General features: G+C 43.1%; 1 protein-coding gene across 3 annotated transcripts in view; it reads right to left on the reverse strand.

Annotated features, from left to right (window-relative positions):
* The window catches only part of BEND2 (BEN domain containing 2), a 71,419-nt gene that overhangs the window by 26,816 nt on the left and 24,554 nt on the right, over window positions 1-20,049 (reverse strand). For all 3 annotated transcript variants that reach the window (XM_073615183.1, XM_073615181.1, XM_073615182.1), the window contains 2 exons: window positions 5,459-5,524; window positions 1,897-1,971 (listed from right to left, as the gene is read on the reverse strand). Coding sequence is in view for 2 of the 3 variants with exons in the window: in XM_073615181.1 (XP_073471282.1) it covers window positions 1,897-1,971; window positions 5,459-5,524 (141 nt within the window). In the remaining variant the exon portion in view is untranslated. The remainder of the gene's footprint in view (window positions 1-1,896; window positions 1,972-5,458; window positions 5,525-20,049) is intronic.

A 20,049-nucleotide genomic window follows, 5' to 3' on the forward strand; every position in this document is an offset into this window, starting at 1 on the left:
TGTCAAAGAAAGCAGCTCCAGTGTCTCTTCTCCCTCCGAATTCTTCTCCCTCCAGTGATGTCTTCATCCTCCGGTTATTCTCGCTGTGCTGATGTCTTCTTCCTCAGGTTCTTCTCGCTGAACTGTCTTCCACTGGTTCCTCTCTGGCCATCCGGAGACATCATCCAGAGACCCTGCCCCCTTGTGACGCCAGCGCCGGGGCTGTTCATATCTTGGAGTACAGAACGATCAGCATTTAGGCCGGTCATAGAGGTTCCAATCTCGGCTGTTTCAGCAAGAACCGGCCGAGATTTGAACCATGTATGGGCAGGCCTAATGTGCAAAATTGATCGATCGATCAACTTGGGTACAACCAGCCTGTTGGAATCGTTTTGCGATTATCGCTAGTGGCTGCTATACCTGCTAGCAATAATGACTGTCTTCTCCCCCGCTCACAGCAGACAATTGCTCGGCAGTAGTGATTCCCCTGCCAGCACTATCTGTGTTGATGGGGGAATCATGCAAATTTATTCTGTGCAACCTTTGGTTGCAGGAAAGGAATATGCATCGTCTATGGCAGGGATATGCAATTAGCTGACCTCCAGCTGTTGCAAAACTACAAGTCCCATCATGTCTCTGCCTCTGGGTGTCATGCTTGTGGCTGTCAGAGTCTTGCTATGCCTCATGGGACTTGTAGTTCTGCAACAGCTGGAGGTTCACTAATTGCATATCCCTGGTCTATGGTCTTATGATGAAAGACTCAAGAGTGGCTGAGTAGTTTAGCAAAAGACAACTGGGAGGGCTGACAATACTAATGTGCACAACAAAGCTTGTCTGCCCACAACATGGATTAAAAGATGAGTACATCTCTGGCAAATCAGTGCATATTTTTCTGTACTTGGGGGGGTATTTAAAGAGATAAAACGTGTAAAAGCGCATGGATTTTTCAAAATATTTGTTATGACATATGCATAAAGTCAGTCATCTACAAACTGCAGCCCTTGCTTGCCTTTATCCAGCCCTTGAGACACTGTTCCTCCCACTGATCTGAGGCACCATTCCTTTCACTGACACCAACAGTGAGGCAGTATTTCTTCCATTGACATCAATAAGGAGCATTATTCCTTCCACTGACACCAACAATGGGGCATGATTCCTTCCACTGTCACCAATGATGGGGCATAATAACTCCCACTGATATTAATGATTGTGCACTTTTTTCCACTGACAACAACAATAGGGCACTATTACTTCCACTGACCCCAACAATGGGGCATCTTCCACTGACACCATGAATGGGGCACTTTTCCCCCCACCAAGATAAACAATTGGACACTATTCCTTCCATTGAAAACAACAATGGGTTAATATTCCTCCCGCTAATACCAATGATGTGCCACTGCTCCTCCATATAATGACCAGAGGCGCTAGGTACACTTTTTCCTCCCACTGTTACTGGGGCATTTTCTGCTCTCATTGCTGACAGTTTGGCCCCACTAAAGTCTGAAGGACAATGAACTGGCCCTACACATTCAAAATTTGTGCTCACAAAAGAAAAAAAAAAAAAAAGAAAAAACAAACAAAAAAAACGGTCATTTCTAAATGAACTTAAAATGTATTTTATTTATTTATGAATCACGGAACAGTAAAAAGTTAACAGAATATTCAGTCAGAGTACATCTATAAGCATACAGGAATCGAGGTTCATTAAATATAAGTATATTACAATGTTCTTGATAGAATGCTGAACAATACAGTTCAGTACAGCCATAAATACAGGCATGATCACTGGGGCTTAGGTCTCTTGAGAGGCCAAGGAAGTATGCACTGACTGAAGGGGACAATTTCTTCATAAAGAAATGCTTTTACTGTACAGATCAGATTATTTTGAAAAATGCAAGTGAATGGTTTCTGTACCTGGCAGTAGTACAGTACATCTGTGAGTGAAGGCTGCTGATCTCCAGAGTAAGATATATCTGACTTGACACTTGCCTGTTGCCAAAAATATAAATGAAATTATTAGTAAAGAGACATCTTTGTAGCTAAAAGTGAACCTTTGGCCTTCTAATTGGTACCAATCTGCCAGCGATGCTTTAATACAGGCATCTCCAAGTGCACATTTCTCATACGTGTAACTTGCCCCTTCGGGCTCACCTGGTCTCCGGACAGTAACATGACCCCATTACTCTGCAACTAACAGAAAGATTTGAACACAGCATGAGAGATGTGGTTCTTGTTTCCAGTAATAAAACACTCATAACTTGAAGAAAAAGTAGAGTGTGTCCATGCACTGGGAGGTGCCTGCAATAATGTTCTGATTACTACTGGATTAGAAGGCTACAGTCACAGTATGCTTTAGAGAAAAGTTAATAAATATTGCTTAAAAGCAGAAATATGGGCTTTCAAAAAAACAAACATCCATACTCACCTCCACTTTCAACTATTGACAGCTGCCCAATGCCGACTCTAACACTGAAAACTGAACAATCACATGGCCGCTGATCACTGGAGCACCTGGGTGCAGAGGGGGCAAGCGCGGTAGGCTCTGTATCTTAGCCAGGCACTGGAAGGTGAAACCAGTGGTCAGACGGCGAGGTGAATCCCAACCATATTGTCGAGATCTTTCCTGAGCCTGACACAGCTCTGCCCTGTCAGCTAATAGCAAAAAATAACCCATTCTAAGCTGACTCTCGGTCACAAGAGTACAAAAGTAAATGCACTCCTGTGACCCACAAGTGACGCATGGCCAAAAAGCTTTGGCAATGCTTCTCTTTTAAAACCCAATTGAATTATCAGTTTAAATCTGCTAAATACATTCCAGGTGCATCAAAACAATAGTGTGCAAAGTCCTACGGTTCATTTTCATTAGCAAGCCATATCAGCCTGAGTAGGAAAGCCTGTCTTCTGCCAGCATACCCTTGCTCTCTGTGTTCAAGCAGTGTTCTCTCTGCACAATTTTGACATGCTCCTTGCACAGTCAGAGCTCTCCACACAGCAGGAAGTATGGGTTTTTCTGATTGCAGAGCTATAGTTGTGACTCAGCAGGGGATGTGTTGGACCTCTGCAGAGAGAGCACTACTTCCACACTGACAGCGGCACACTGGCAGGGTATACAACCTTTTCTACTCACGCTGTGACTGCTTTCTAAGGAAAATACACCCAGAATGTATTTAGTCGATTTAAACTTTACGTTTACTTGGGCTTGAATTAATTCATGTGGGTGTCAACCACCTAGCGAACACTGTAAACAAATGGCAACTGCTCCAACCTATAACTGACCTTTCAAGCATGAAGCACATGGAAGCACATGGAAAGGCAATGCATGTCGCAAAAAACAACAAATAAAAATTGCCAGCTCACTTCCCAGCCACTTTTTGACACACGTTGCTCTTTTGTGATCCTTGCAGCAAAGGCCAGTTATAGGTTTGGATGGTTGCCATTTGTCTGTACTGTTGGTGAATTGGTGAAGGGATGCACTGGATTATCTTTGGTGCAATTGTGCTATTGTTGGGTGTTCAGTGCAACCCTATACTTTTAAGCAGGGGTGGGCTCCTTCCAGGCATATCTCCTCTTAATCTATCCATTATTATATATGTGTGCTCCAACTCAGGAGAATCTCAAAATTATAGAGTAAGAACTGCAGTGCACTATTCTATTTGCTTTCTATTGCTGGCATTTAAAAAACACTTTTGCATTTTTTACTATATAAAAGGAAAAAAGACCAAGAATATTTTTGAAAAAAAAAACAGGTTCACTTACTTTCTGTTATTAAATACAGTATGTGACAGACTCACCCAGGACAGAGGCTATTGGAGGGGACGGAATGTGAGCCTCTTGCCAACAGATTATGGGGCCTGGATCTTAAGGGAACGATACTCTGCAAGGTGAATTAGAAACCCAGTCTGATCTGTACTAATCAGACTCAATCGAGTATATATGTATATATTGTATGTGGTCTCATTCTGTTGTGGACTCTTTGCTGTGGTCATTTGGGATGTGTGTCCCTGTAGAGGGAGGGGGGATTCCTCCAGCAGCCCCCCTGCTGATAAGACTGATTCATAATGCTGGGACAAATACTGTTAGGAGATGCTGATGTTAATTCCAGCCACCTGTCTGTCTGTCGCCTGCTAGAATGTGTATTGTAAAGAAGTCTAGTATGGGATCTAAGAGTCCTTAGATCCCCATTGTTGTTTGTGTTAATTAACTCTGCTATTGTGTGAAGAAGAGTTCGGTGTTGATTTGTGATAATGTTGATTGGGTTTTCTGTGCTACAAGACGGCTAGTCTGGCCTAAAGTTCATGACTGAGTTATCTAGGCTGTCTAACGGGATTAGTTAATTAGCCCATGTTAATTAGGTTTCTGGTCACAGGTGTATGTTCAGAGTAAAATGAGAAGGAGGTATACACCTCCTCTTTTACTGTATAAAAGAGCCTGTATTCCTTTCAATAAAAGAGATTCCTGGTTGAACTTACATACAGCCTGCCTGGTGTTTGTTCTGAGCTATCACAACTGGGTTAGAACGGCACATAGCTGTAGTTCTAATCCCGGAGCATCGGATGACCGAACAATAGGATGTTGCGATCAGCAAACTGATTCTATAGCAGCAGAGGAGTGTCGGGAGAGTGGAACTGAGCGAGCAGGGGCTCGTTACACAGTACGTCAGATGAAAATACCAGGATAGTACAAACATCCCAAAAATTATCCATTTTTGGAAAGTAGAAACCCCAAGGTGATCTAATTTTTGCCACAATATTTTGCAAATGAGGAAACATGATGCTATTGAGTTGGTTAAAACTTGCTTGTTAACAGTGCATTAGATATAGTGCAACCATAAAAGTACAGATCCTACACCGAGGGAGGAGGGGGTGAATATGTACAGTGGGAGGAAGAAGATGAGAGAGTTTATATGCAGGATAAGGGTTACAGATATCCTACTGAAACAAGATGGAAATTTGAAATAGAAGAGAAATGGGGTGAAAAAAAAAGATTCCCCAATCGCAAGCCCTTACCATAAATCTGCTGCTGCCTGAGATAGAGAACTAACGAATGATTAATTCACATTAACAGTAGTATTGTTTACATTTATGGTCACTGTGATTGGTTATCACAGTCATCACAAGGTACAGAGGGATCGGCTCTATACACTGTGTCTGGGATCTGGCCGCCTGAAGCACTGTGCAGATTTCTGTAGTGAACCAATCACAAACAAATATGAAACACGTTTTCTCGAGGTGCTATGAACATAAACAGACCACCTTCCAGTTTTATTAAGTTGATTTTTTTTTTTATTTTACTCTGACTTTAAGATATTATAGCTGGCTGGGGATTGAAACCAATAAGGTAAAATTCTGGTAATCTAAAAATACAAAACAGCTTCTGTAGTAAATACAAAATATAGTTATTTTTTGGAGAAAAGTAAAAAAAAAAAAGTCCCTAAGCCTGATGAATATGCTGTTCTGTTGTAGCACATAATACTTACACATTCATATTCTGCATCATACTCAAAATCAACGTTGTTATCGCCTTCAAATTCTTGTTCTTGAACCTGCACAACAATTTTATTACAAAAGACTGGTTAAAATGTAGTATTTTTCAAATCAGCTTTTATTTTAACATTTTTTGGTGTAGGTACAAAAACATGATAAGTCAAACAGGACTACAGACAATTACAGTTCAGTATAGCTCCAAGTCACAAAGTAAACAGTGAAAGGTTCACAAACATCACAGCTGGCCTGACAGGGATATACAGTTCACAAAGTCATGGTATTAATTTAGAGGACAAAAACCATGGGGTAATTAAACTCCATATTTTGATATTCTTTTTTTTTTTTAAATCAGAAAGGTTTTTATTTTGCATAAGAAATAAAATCATACATCATATACGTTGAAACATTGAATGTATACATATTTTAGAGTATTAGTGCAGTTCGTCATGAATACAGTTATCAACATTTTAAAATTGCCAACAGGAGGTTCTATTTGCATTCTAACAAAAGTAAAGGCAATTGCACTATTATCCTTTAACAATAAATTTGACATATAATATGCCTCGTAGAGAGTATATGTCTGAATATCAGATGGTATACGCGGATATTGACTGGAATAGTATCTCCCTTGTATAGGAAAACTCCTGTGTTATATAATATCTTTAAACTGTAAAAAGGGGAGACACAATAATTTTCCAATAAAATCAGTGGGATCAATCTCAGTATAATATAGCTCTATTATGCTTGTCTGTGTTCATTGTGTTTAGTGCAATATAGTATTCTCCAGTATAGGGGGGAGAAAGAAAATATCAATCAATAAAAAGAAAAAGAAAAAAGAAGGAAAGAAATAGAAAGAAAAAAAACCATAACAAAACAAAACCAAATCTTGCCATACATTGCAACATTGCATATTCTGCCTCATACCTCTCAAGGAGCGTATTGCCCTGTCTATCCCTTTCTTTTACATACTTTTATTATCCGTATAATGGTCATGTCCACATCAGCCCAAAAGTAACCTATCTTTGATTAGTTGGTGTGGGGCTAGACCAGGAACATCCAGCCATGCTTGCCATATCGATAGAAACTTTTGTGGGGCTTTTCTATGTTGGTAGGCAATCTTTTCTCTTATTAAGAGCCTATTGACACTGTCTATCCATTGCTTCTTGGTGGGCACTCGCGGAGTGATCCACCACTGAGCAATTAATTTCCTTGCCATGTATAACATTCGGATGAGCGCTATGCGGGTGGGTGGTGGTATCGACTCGTCATCTATTCCTCCTAATATACATGTTACTGGGTTTCTCTCAAGAGGTATCATAAATATTTCTGTTATTGTGTCTAGCACATCCTTCCAGTACCTAAATAATTTGGGGCACTTCCATATCATATGGAGTAAGTCTCCATGATCACGTTCACATTTTGGGCACATGGGAGAATCTCTAATTCCCCACTTATATAATTGAAGGGGAGTTCTATATGCTCTGTGAAGTAGATAGAGGTGTGAGATTTTCTGAGATGCAGATAGAGAGACCAAGGGGGCGTTTACCAAGCATACATCCCAACTATCTCCGTCTATTGCCCCTATGTCTTCCTCCCAGCGCTGTCTACATGGTAGTCTAGAGGAGTCTTGTATTCGCGTGACAAGGGTGTTATAGCAGCGGGATATCATCCCCTTTTTATTTTCTTCCATGAAAACTTCCTGAACAATCGGATGTTCTGTGTGGTGGATCCTGACAATTCTGCTCTGGGTTTGTAAAGCATGTCGCAATTGGAGATACTTATAAAAATTGTTATGTGGGATCTCAAACTCTATTTGGATCTGTTGGAATGATTTGAGGGTATTATTTTGATATAGTTGTGAAACAAATTTAATACCTGCGTCCTCCCAGTTCTTAAAACCTTTTAATTTTTGTATTTCCTTAAATTGTCTGTTTTTCCAAAGAGGTGTGCAGGACAAAAAACCTGTAACGCCTAGTAATTTTTTTACAAAAGACCATAGCATGATCAACAATTTAACTGTAGGGGCCTCAGGGTCTAGATGTAAGAACCCCGCCTCCAAGCTTGCCAGTGCTGAATAATTATTTTCGTCCCCTAATGTAAGCATCCGAATCGGGTCTGTGTGATCCAATAGGCCCCATCCTCCCAGCTGTTGCAGTTGGGATGCCAGGTAATACATTCTGGGATGAGGAACAGCAAGTCCCCCCTCCTCCTTGCCATATTGTAATGTGGATAATTTTATCCTTGCTGTCTTTTTCTTCCAAATAAGCTCCCTAAATTGGGTCTCTATCCTATCGAACCATCTCTTAGGTATCCATACTAGGGAATTATTAAAGATATATAGTAGTTGTGGTGCCCAAACCATTTTAATAAGGTTAACTCTCCCAGCCACTGACAAGGGCAATTTACACCAAGCTCTGCTTTTTTCCCGGAATTTAGTCAAGAGGGGCGCCAGGTTCTGATCAATATAGGTGGCCGGGCTCGATGTCACCTGAATCCCTAGGTAGCAAAATGAGCTCACCTGTTGTATCATTTCTGCACCCAGGGGCAGTGGGGTATTCAGGGGGTCAAGTGGCATCAACACCGACTTGTCCCAATTGATGGAGAAGCCTGATAGTTCCCCAAAATCCTTTATGAGGGACATGACCATTTGTAACGTATCTTTTGTGTCCCCTAAGTACAGCAGGGTATCGTCTGCATACATGGATACCACATCTTTATTTCTTCCTCTCTGAAAACCCACTATTCTTGAGTCCCCTCTAATTTTGGCCCCCAAAGGCTCTAAGGCCAGGGCAAACAGCAGGGGCGACAGCGGGCACCCCTGCCTAGTGCCCCTAAATAGAGGAAAGGGTTCTGAAAGCTCCCCATTGATGCGGATCCTGGCGGTGGGTGTGGCATACAGAAGCTGTATCCAGCGGATAAAGGTGTCCCCCAATCCCATGCTCCGTAGTGTCTTCCACAGATAGGGCCACTCGACACTGTCGAAGGCCTTAGCTGCATCAAGTGAAAAAATTGCCCTATTGCCTGGGTTGTCCGTTGGGAGTTGTAAATTCAGGAATAGCCGCCTTATATTTTGGGCCGTGGATCTCGTGGGTATGAACCCAGATTGGTCTCTGTGTACTATTTTATGAATTACCTTGGCTAACCTGTTTGCTAACATCCGAGCCAGCAACTTAATATCGGACGTGAGCAATGATATGGGCCTATAAGAGCCAGGGGAGTTCGCATCTTTACCCGGTTTTAAGAGGACAACGATGATTGCCTCGTTCATCGAGTTTGGTAGGGAACCTTCCTCTAGTGCCTCATTATAAACTTTTAATAATGTGGGGAGCATAGAGTCAGCATAACGTTTATATACCTCTGACGGGAGACCATCCATGCCTGGTGATTTGTTATTTTTGGTTTGGGATAAGGCAAGATCTAGTTCTTCTGCCGTTAGAGGGGCATTAAGCATGGTCCTGTCTTCTATCTGGAGACTGGGGAGCTCACAGCCTCCCAGAAAATCTTCTATTGCGCTGTCAGTGGGCATCACCTTTGAGGAGTAGAGATTGACATAAAAATCCCTAAAGACTTTCAGGATATCAGAGGTAGAGGTTTTCAAGGACCCCTGCTCATCACTAATGGCAGGAATAAGAGAGGATGATTGCTGGGACCTTGCCAGTACTGCAAGCATATGTCCAGTTGTCTCCCCCTCCTCAAAGTGTGATTGTTGCAAAAAAAAACGTTTATTTTCCGCTAACTGCAGTGCCAATTGGCCCGACATTGTCTGCGCGCTTAACCATGCTCTTTTGGTATCTTCCGTGGGGTTATTAGTGTAGGTATTTTCAGTCTCGGTGACCATATTCCGTACCAGCAATTCCCAAGCCTTAGTGTCAGTCTTAATCTGTGAGATTGTTTTAATAAGCTGTCCTCTCAAAAAGGCCTTCGCTGCATCCCAGACCACCCCCAGCTTAGCAGTGCCAATATTATCCTGTATAAACAGCCTGAGTGCTGTATGTATAGGGTCAGGTTCGGCAAACAGCGAAAGCCAGAAGGGATTAAGCTTCCAGACTGGGCGGTTGGTCTTATTTGGCAATGAAATGGTCACCCAGAAGGCAGAGTGATCAGAGATATTCCTATCTGCATATCCCGATTCCAAAACCAGTTGTAGCATCCTATAGTTTCCCAAACCCAAATCTATTCTAGACAATCCGGCATGGGAGGCCGAGTAGCAGGAGTATTTTTTGTCCTCAGGATGTTTGCATCTCCACACATCTATCAATCCTATTTCTTCAAGCATTTTAGCAAAAGGAGTTTTGCCTTGTATCTGACATGTATTAGCAATAGGTATAGGTATTTTATCCTTAATAGCGTTTAAAAAATTATTATAATCTCCCATTGCCAACAGGGGTACTTCTGGGTATTGGGCCATGAAACTTGCCAGGTGTTTAACAATCTCGGAGGTATACGGTGGGGGGATATAAATACTAGCAAGAATACATTTTAGGTTTGATATTGTGCATAGGAGAAATATATATCTGCCATCTGTGTCTATGCGTTTTTGTATACAATTGAATTGAACATCCCTCCTGATCAAGATACTTGTTCCTCTAGAATAGGTGGAATGGGTTGCATGAAACTGGGTCACATATAATCGTGGGTTGAGGCTGGGGGTAAGGCCCGCCGAGAAGTGAGTCTCCTGCAGGCAGACCACCCCCGCACCCAACGACCTGAGATGCCTGAGGACCGCCATCCGTTTGATTGGACTACCCAGCCCCCTGACATTCCACGTCACGATCGTCAGCTTAGTCATCCCCACTCCACCTCAGAAACTTTAGGCAGTCTAATATAACCCTTAGTAGCACCCACCAGTTGTATATCAGTATGATACCAATTGCATAAAAGAAAAAACATATCAAACTTAATTTCCCTCTTCTTGGGACAGTTAGGCATCTGTGGACATGAAATCAGAATACAAAACAACAAGAAAAAATATTTCAATATGTTAGGGTATAAGCACAGAAAAAAATAAGTTTCTAGCTTAAGATATATTGCTCTGTATGGCATAACTCTAAAGGGTGGTAGTTCACCCAACTGTAACAGTTGCATTGTCAGCTTTTCCTCCACACAACAGGTGTGGGGGGGGGGTAAAAGCCTTGAAAACTCCCGGTTAACCAGCAGGTCAGTTCTTACAGGGGTTTTACAGAAGCAGCAGGCACGTAATCCTTCCTTGCTTGTAATCAAAAAATGAAAAATAAAGAAGAGTGGGGGGAAGGGGGAAAAAAGCAGGAAGGGTAGGTTGAAATAAACAGGACTCCTCATCCGCCTAAGCCACGGATATGGGTGCAGGGACTGTCCACAATTATCAGCAAGCTCGGGTCTTGAGGCCCGCATTCGGCTCGGGCGCCCTCTCCAAAAAGGGGGGGGAGAGAGATAAAAAAGGGGGGGGGGGAACAGTAGGCTGGATCCCATCAATCCAACACCAACACAAGGCACATCACTTAGGGGGGAACATCTCTTTGCGGTCTAGCCGCTTTAAGGGCTCTATCTTCTCTATCCAGCCACTGAGCCGCCATATCCGGCCGGTCAAAAAAGCGGGTTTCTCCAAGTGCGACTACCCGCAAGCGGGCAGGATACAGCATGGCATAGGGCAGATTTAGATCTCTCAATCTTCGCTTGACATCTATGAACTTTGCTCGCTGTTTCTGGAGTTCAGCCGAAAAATCCGGGAATAGGGATATCTTGGAGTTTTCAATAGCTAGTTTGCCTCCCATGGTTCTGGCCTTGGCAAGGATGGCATCTCTATCCTTGTAGTTGAGAAGTTTAAAGAGAAAGGCGCGAGGATGATTGCCAGGTGGTAGTGGGCGAGATGGCACTCTATGCGCTCTCTCAACCGCAAATAGTGGAGAGAAAGCATCCTTTCCGAATGTGTTGAGAAGCCATTGCTCAATGAAGGTGACCGGGTCTTTACCCTCTATTCTTTCTGGGAATCCCAGTGCGCGTACATTATTGCGGCGCATGCGGTTCTCTAAATCATCCAAACGCGCTGCGTGCTGGTCTACTAAGTGACAGTTATACTTTAAATCCCTCTGCATGGGTACAAGATCGTCTTCCATCACACTGATCCTGCTCTCTACTGCAGCTGTGCGCTCTCTCAGTTTCTGCATGTCCTGTCTCACATAGGATATCTCAGCTTTGACTCCTTTAACTTCATCCGTCAGATGTGATATGGATTTGTTACATATAGTCACTGCTGAGAGAATGTCTCTGAGAGTGGGTTCAGTATTATCCACTGGCATGCTCAGTGTCTGGGTGTCCTGACATGTGTGTGGTGCTGTACTCACTGTGGCCCAATCTGCAGGGGATCCAGTGCCATCCTCCAGTGGTATAGTGTTGTCTAACTCTAGCCGGCCTCCCTCCTCTTCACTGAGGTCGGATGCGGGCGAGGATGGCTCTTTAGAAGTTTTGTTGCCAAACAGGAGTCTCTGAGCGGCCTCCTTGTATTTCTCCTTCTGTGATCTCTGTGGCAGAGCGCCATCTTGGGCCTGAGTCACCGGCGGGCCGGTGCCTTCTTTTCCCCGTTTTGGCATGCTAATCAGCCGCGGATCGAACGGCGATATGGACCGGACTAGTCACCAGTAGCGTGCGGTTCCGATCGGGGGTGTTATCGGGTCGGATGGGTAATCCGCAGGATTAATTACAGGATTCTCGGCGGAGCAGAGGAGAAGTGTGTCCTGCTACATGCGCTGCCTGGCCACGCCCCCATATTTTGATATTCTAAGTAATGGATACAAGTGATTAAGACAGCCAGCATGACTAGACACGGTCAAATTTTCACGTGGCCTTCCACAGAAGACACTGTAAGTGGGTTGCTTAAACATTATGTACCTATTGAGTTTTTGTAAGCATTCAAATTTTCATGGTAGGGGGTGATACAGAGACTCATTTAATAGCTAAGAGTCTACGCACAACAAACTGTCATTGAAAGATCTCCATGGATTCAAATTCGGCCAGACGAAGTATCAAAGCTACCCAAAATTCAGGTAATAGGGTTGACATTCAGGGAGATACCCATCACATTATTAACATGCTTCCCACCCACCGTATAGTGAAATGACAGGTGGGCAGGAGCACTCTCATTCTGAAAGGGTGTCATATGATGTCCTCCCACTCTTGCCGCGCAAGATATAGCGCATCACCGATCACGATAAAGAGCCTATGATGTAGGCTCTTTACCATGTGATCAGCTGTGTCCAATCACAGCCGACCACAGTGTAAACAGGAAATGCCAGTTATCGGCATTCCTCTCCTCACGCTGACAGAGTGTGAGGAGGGGAGAGCCGGTAAGCGGCATTCCTCAGGGGGGACATCTGCACTGACAATCAGGGCACTGATGATCAGTGCCCTGATTATCAGTGCAGCCCTTCAGTGCTGCCCTTCAGTGCACATCAGTGTTGCCGGTCAGTGCCCGTGGGTGCCGCCTATCTGTGCTGTCTATCAGGGCTGCATATCAGTGCGGCCTCATCAGTACCCATCAGTGCAGTCTCATCAGTGCACATCAGTGGAGAAAATTTACTTAAATTACAAAATTTTATTACAGAAACTAAGAAAAACTGTTTTTTGGTTTTTTTTTTGGTCTTCTTTCATTTGTTTAGCAAAAAATAAAAAACCCAGTGGTGATTAAGTACCACCAAAAGAAAGCTCTATTGGTCCAAAAAAAAAAATTATACAAATTTTGTTTGGGTACAGCATTGCATGACTGCGCAGTTGTCATTTAAATTGCGACAGCACTGAAAGCTGAAAATTGGCCTGGGCAGGAAGGGAGAGAAAGTGCTCTGTAGGCAATGTTGGGCCAGTATGTTTTAGGTCTAGGAGATGGATTAGTTTACTCTGGGGTCGATTATATTTAGAGGAGCAGGAATTCAGGGCAAAGGCCAATATTATAGAGAAAGTCTGGAGATCAATACGCCGTGTGTATAATAAATAACGGTGTTAGCCTGTGGGTGGAAGGGAGTGAAATAAGGGGAACTGTTTGTAACATCTCCTTCCATACAGGTAGTGGGCCAGTATCTCATTCCCATTTGCCCCGTGGGAGTGAAACATCAAGCAGTAGTTTGTGGAGAAGCTGTGTGTAAATCCCCGAAATGGGTTCCCTATGCCGCGTACACACGATCAGAAATTGCGTCAGAAAAAACTTGGACGGTTTTTCCGACGGAATTCCGCTCAAGCTTGCCTTGCATACACACAGTCACACAAAAGTTCTCTGAACTTTCAACCGCCAAGAACGCGGTGACATACAACACTACGACGAGCCAAGAAAATGAAGTTCAATGCTTTTGAGCATGCGTAGAATTGTTTCCAAGCATGCGTGAGTCCAAATTGCATACAGACTAACGCATTTTCGGATAGGAACTTTTTCCGACCGAAAAATAGAGAACCTGCTCCCAATCTTTTGCTGGCTGGAATTCTGCCAGCAAAAGTCCGATGGAGCATACACACGGTCGGAATTTCTGACCAAAAGCTCACATCCGACTTTTGCTGGCAGAATTTCTGATCATGTGTATGGGGCATTCGAGTCCTCAGCCTCAACAATTACACTGAACAGTGGAGTACTGGAGATGAAGATGGAAAGGGTAACATTTTGTGCCATTAAAGAATGTCAAAGTTGAAGGTGTTTATAGAATACTGTCTTATCTATACTGCATTCTATTTGCAGTTTTTGGAAGTACTTAAAGGAGTTGTAAAGGCAGAAGCTTTTTTTATCTTAATGCATTTTATGGATTAAGATAAAAAAACCCTCTGTGTGTAGCAGCCCCCCCATTACCTACCTGAGCACCTTCTCTCTCCAGCAATGTCCACGATCCCCTCAGCCATCCAGTACACTCCTCCTCAGAGGCGGCTCTAGACTTTGTGAGGCCTTAGGCAAAACTTAGACATGAGGCCCCACTGTATTATGAACTGTATTAGGAGGGTACAGTACAGGGGAGTGGACAGTACAGGGGAGTGGACAGTACAGGGGGTAGGTAAGTGGGCATAATAAAGATATATTTTCCTCAAGCAGAGCTGCACAGGGAAGCTGCTCTCACAGATCCTACCTATTCTGGTAGGAAGAAAGAAAAGAAAAAAAAAGAAAAAAAAAAAAGAAAAAGAAAGATGGAAAGGAAAGAAAGAGAAAGAAAGAAAGAAAGAAAGAAAGAAAGAAAGAAAGAAAGAAAGAAAGAAAGAAAGAAAGAAAGAAAGAAAGAAAGAAAGAAAGAAAGAAAGAAAGAAAGAAAGAAAGAAAGAAAGAAAGAAAGAAAGAAAGAAAGAAAGAAAAGAAAGAAAAGAAAGAAAGAAAGGAAAGAAAGAAAGAAAGAAAGAAAGAAAGAAAGGAAAGAAAGAAAGAAAGGAAAGAAAGAAAGAAAGGAAAGAAAGAAAGAAAGAAAGAAAGAAAGAAAGAAAGAAAGAAAGAAAGAAAGAAAGAAAGAAAGAAAGAAAGAAAGAAAGAAAGAAAGATGAACAAGAAAGAAAGAAAGAAAGAAAGAAAGAAAGAAAGAAAGAAAGAAAGAAAGAAAGAAAGAAAGAAAGATGAACAAGAAAGAAAGAAAGAAAGAAAGAAAGAAAGAAAGAAAGAAAGAAAGAAAGAAAGAAAGAAAGAAAGAAAAGAAAGAAAGAAAGAAAGAAAAGAAAGAAAAGAAAGAAAGAAAGAAAGGAAAGAAAGGAAAGAAAGAAAGAAAGAAAAGAAAGAAAGAAAGAAAGAAAGAAAGAAAGAAAGAAAGAAAGAAAGAAAGAAAGAAAGAAAGAAAGAAAGAAAGATGAACAAGAAAGAAAGAAAGAAAGAAAGAAAGAAAGAAAGAAAGAAAGAAAGAAAGATGAACAAGAAAGAAAGAAAGAAAGAAAGAAAGAAAGAAAGAAAGAAAGAAAGAAAGAAAGAAAAGAAAGAAAGAAAGAAAGAAAAGAAAGAAAAGAAAGAAAGAAAGAAAGAAAAGAAAGAAAGAAAAAGAAAGACAGATGGAAGGAAAGAAAGAAAAAGAAAGACAGATGGAAGGAAAGAAAGAGAAAGAAAGAAAGAAAGAAAGAAAGAAAGAAAGAAAGAAAGAAAGAAAGAAAAGAAAGAAAGAAAGAAAGAAAAGAAAGAAAAGAAAGAAAGAAAGAAAGAAAAGAAAGAAAGAAAGAAAGAAAGAAAGAAAGAAAGAAAGAAAGAAAGAAAGATGAACAAGAAAGAAAGAAAGAAAGAAAGAAAGAAAGAAAGAAAGAAAGAAAGAAAGAAAGAAAGAAAGAAAGAAAGATGAACAAGAAAGAAAGAAAGAAAGAAAGAAAGAAAGAAAGAAAGAAAGAAAGAAAAGAAAGAAAGAAAGAAAGAAAAGAAAGAAAAGAAAGAAAGAAAGAAAGAAAAGAAAGAAAGAAAAAGAAAGACAGATGGAAGGAAAGAAAGAAAAAGAAAGACAGATGGAAGGAAAGAAAGAGAAAGAAAGAAAGAAAGAAAGAAAGAAAGAAAGAAAGAAAGAAAGAAAGAAAGAAAGAAAGAAAGAAAGAAAGAAAGAAAGAAAGAAGGAAAGAAAGAAAGATGGAAGGAAAGAAAGATGGAAAGACAGAAAGATGGAAAGACAGAAAGATGGAAAGAAAGACAGATGGAAGGAAAAAAAGAAAGATGGACAGGAAAGAAAGAGAAAGAAAGACAGATGGAAGGAAAGAGAAAGAAAGAGACAAAAAGAAAGGAAGAAAGAAGGAAAGAAAAAGAAAAGAAAGAGAGGGGGATGGAGAAAGAAGGAAGGAAAGAAGGAAAGAAAGAAAGAAAGAGAGAAAGAAAGAAGAGATGGAAGGAAAGAAAGAAAGGAGAAAGAAAGAGAGGGGGATGGAGGAAGAAGGAAGGAAAGAGAAAAAGAAAGAATGACAAAAAGAATGGAAATAAAGGAAGAAAGAAAGAAAGAAAGAAAGAAAGAAGGAGAGGGGGATGGGGAAAGAATGAAAGAAAGAGAAAGAAAGAGACAAAAAGAATGGAAAGAAAGAGAAGGGGGTGGAGGAAGAAGGGAAGGAAGAGCATCCCCTACATCAGTGTACTCACTGGAAGGCAGGAGGGACTGGATGGATGGATGGATGGATCAGACTCCCCTTGTCCTTTTCCTTTTGCTGGGTTCCAGCTTGAATCTTCCCGCCCACACATCCCCTTCTCTGAGGCAGAGCAGAGAACACTGCCGAGGAGAGTGGGCGGGTTCAGAAACAGGAGGAGAGGGCGGGAGGAGGAGGAGCAGAATCTCTCTCTCCTCTTCTGTCTGGCTGTGCGGGCAGCAGGGGGAGGGGGGAGATCTGTCAGAGCTCTACTGAGCGGCTCTCCCTCCCTGTCTGTGATCCGGAGATGTACGTGAGCTCCGATCACACACATCTCACTCACAGCCTGTTATCACTCCCAGTAGCAGGGCGAGGGGACTCAGGACGGAGATCTCTGCTGCTGAACGAGGCGGCTCTCTAATTAGGTAAATTAATTAGGTAAACTAGCCAGCTGTGCGAGGCCCCTATGACTGCGAGGCCTGAGGCCACCGCCTATTTCGCCTAATTAGAGAGCCGCCTCTGCTCCTCCTAATTGGCTGAGACAGAGCAGCGGCCCTATTGGCTCCCACAGCTGTCAATCAAAGTCTGTCAACCAATGCCAATCAGGGGAGGGGGAGTGGCCAGGTTGGGGCTCCTTGTCTGAATGGATACCTTTCAGCCTTCTGGTGATCAGCGCATCATACTACAGCAACTGGCAAACCGTGCTTCTTTGGGCACTGCACTCCCTGTACCACTTCCAGGGGTGCACTGCACTCAGCCACAAGGAGAGCCCTCTCAGCACCTCGGCCCTGCACCTGGTACGTGACAGGGGCACTCAAAGGAAGGAGGGACTAGGAGCAGAAACGAGGGATCCGAGATGAGGGGGATCCAGGCTGCTCTGCGCAAAACCAACTGCACAGATGAGGTACATATAACATGTTTGTTATTTAAAAAAAAAAAAAAAAAGTGCGAGCCTTTACAATCATTTTAAGGGCCTGATATACATTTACACTATATTACAAAATCATTTGGTGGAGGGTGGATTATGTTGTGGGGTTGTTTTTCAGGGGTTGGCCTTGGCCCCTTAGTTTCAGGGAAGGGAACTCTTAAGGCGTCAGCATATGAAGACATTTTGGAGGGAACAGTGGGAACAGTTTGGGGATGGCCCCGTCCTGTTACAACATGAGGCAAGGTCTATAAAGACATGGATGAGCGAGTTTGGGTTGGAGGAACCTGACTGGCCTGCACAGAGCCCTGTAACACGCTGAGATTAGGAGCACTCCCTTTAAAGGGAGTGCTCCTAATCTCAGCTCGATACCAGTACAGAAGACACCTGGGAGCCAGAAATCTTTCTGATTGATAGGGGATCAAATACTTATTTAACTCATTCAAATGCAAATCAATTTATAACTTTTTTTAATTGTGTTTTTCTGGAAATGTTTGTTGTTATTCTGTCTCTCACTGTTAAAATAAACCTACCATTAAAATTATAGACTGATAATTTCTTTGTCAGTGGGCAAACGTACCAAATCAGCAGGGGAGCAAAAACGTTTAGATTTACAGTGAGGGGAAAAAGTAAGTATTTTTAATCAGCCATCTTACTAGAAAACCGCAACACACAAATAACAAAACTGGCTACTTATTTTGCTGTAATGTTTATTAACCAGTTGCCGACCGCCTAACGCAGATATACTGCGGCAGAATGGCACGGGCAGGCCAAATCACGTACCTGGTACGTGATCTGCCTCCCGCGGGCTGGGGGTGCATCGCGCCATCCCCCCGGGTGCCCGAGGCGGTCGGCTTCGTTGGGGAAGCGATACAGGCTGAGGGGGAGGCCACTCATTCGTGGCCACCCCCTCGCGATCGCTCCCCACGAATGAAAATCTTCCTCTGCTGCTGTAATGTAAACAGCGGCAGAGGAAGTGATGTCATCTCTTCTCGAGCCAGTCTTTTCGTTCCGAGAGAAGACATCAATGTGAGTTGCACCAACACTACACTTTCAGTAGAACACACTAGGCACACTTTTCACCCCCCATCACCCCCCTGTCACAGTGACACCAATAGCCGTTTTTTATTTTTTTTTGCATTGGTGTCAGTTTGTGACAGTTATAAGTGGTAGAGCAGATAGGGTTAGCCCCCTTTAGGTGTAGGGTACCCCCCTTTAGGTCTAGGGTACCCCCCTAATAAAGTTTTAACCCCTTGATCACCCCCCGTCGCCAGTGTCACTAAGCGATCATTTTTCTGATCGCTGTATTAGTGACACAGGTGACGCTAGTTAGGGAGGTAAGTATATAGGTTCGCCGTCAGCGTTTCATAGCGGCAGGGACCCCCATATACTACCTAATAAAGGTTTTAACCCCCTGATTGCCCCCTAGTTAACCCTTTCACCAGTGATCACCGTATAACTGTTACGGGTGACGCTGGTTAGTTAGTTTGTTTTTTATAGTTTATTATAGTTTTAGGGCACTCGCCGTTTATTACCTTATAAAGGTTTAACCCCCTAATCGCCCGGCGGTGATATAAGTTAAGTTTTTAGGGTCAGATAAGGTCTGCATCGCCCCAGGCAGCGTTAGGTTAGTGCCAGTACTGCTAACACCCACGCACGCAGCATACACCTCCCTTAGTGGTATAGTATCTGAACGGATCAATATCTGATCCAATCAGATCTATACTAGCGTCCCCAGCAGTTTAGGGTTCCCAAAAACGCAGTGTTAGCGGGATCAGCCCAGATACCTGCTAGCACCTGCGTTTTGCCCCTCGGCCCAGCCCTGCCCACCCAAGTGCAGTATCGATCGATCACTGACACTTACAAAACACTAAACACACATAACTGCAGCGTTCGCAGAGTCAGGCCTGATCCCTGCAATCGCTAACAGTTTTTTGGTAGCGTTTTGATAAAGTCGCTGACAGTCAGGAGCTTTTTTGCCTGTGAGTCTCACTAGTGTACCACTAAATTTAGAGCCCAAAATGGCAAATCGAAGGTACACTAGTGAAGAGGCCTACACGTTTCTGAGCATGACAGATAGTGAAGAGGAAGTCACTCATCTGTCAGATTCAGGCTCAAAATCGATCCTGTAGACAACAGCGGCTCCATGACAGATAGCTCTGACGACGGAGTTGTGGTCCCTGCCAAGGTCAGGCGTACCAGACCCCAAACTTCTTCTTCTGTCCTTGAAGTGGAAGAACCGCAGGTCCCTCGTATGGAGCAGAGCAGTGCTAGTGCCGCTATTCCATCTGGTGAACTGGCAAGCACCAGCGGCCTAGTACACCCTGGTCGTATATCCAGCACTGCAGTAACACTTGGTGATGTGGAGAGTCCCAAAAGTGCAGTTCAGGCTGGCGAGGTGGCAAGCACAAGTAGTGTCCCGCTGCCTACAAGAAGACGAACACAGGCCTGGCGTGCCCATAGTGCCCTTCCTGCTGCACTCGCCAATCCGAATTGGGAACCCACCACTTCTGCAGCACCCGTACTTCCCCCATTCACTGGCCAACCCAGAATTCAGGTGGAATCAGTTGATTTTACGTCACTGGATTTTTATTCACTGTTTTTCATCGAAGATCTCTATAGATCTATTGTGGACCAAAGCAATTTATACGCTGG

Source organism: Aquarana catesbeiana, linkage group LG02, assembly GCF_042186555.1.
Source record: "Aquarana catesbeiana isolate 2022-GZ linkage group LG02, ASM4218655v1, whole genome shotgun sequence".
NCBI classification, from domain to species: Eukaryota; Metazoa; Chordata; class Amphibia; order Anura; family Ranidae; genus Aquarana; species Aquarana catesbeiana.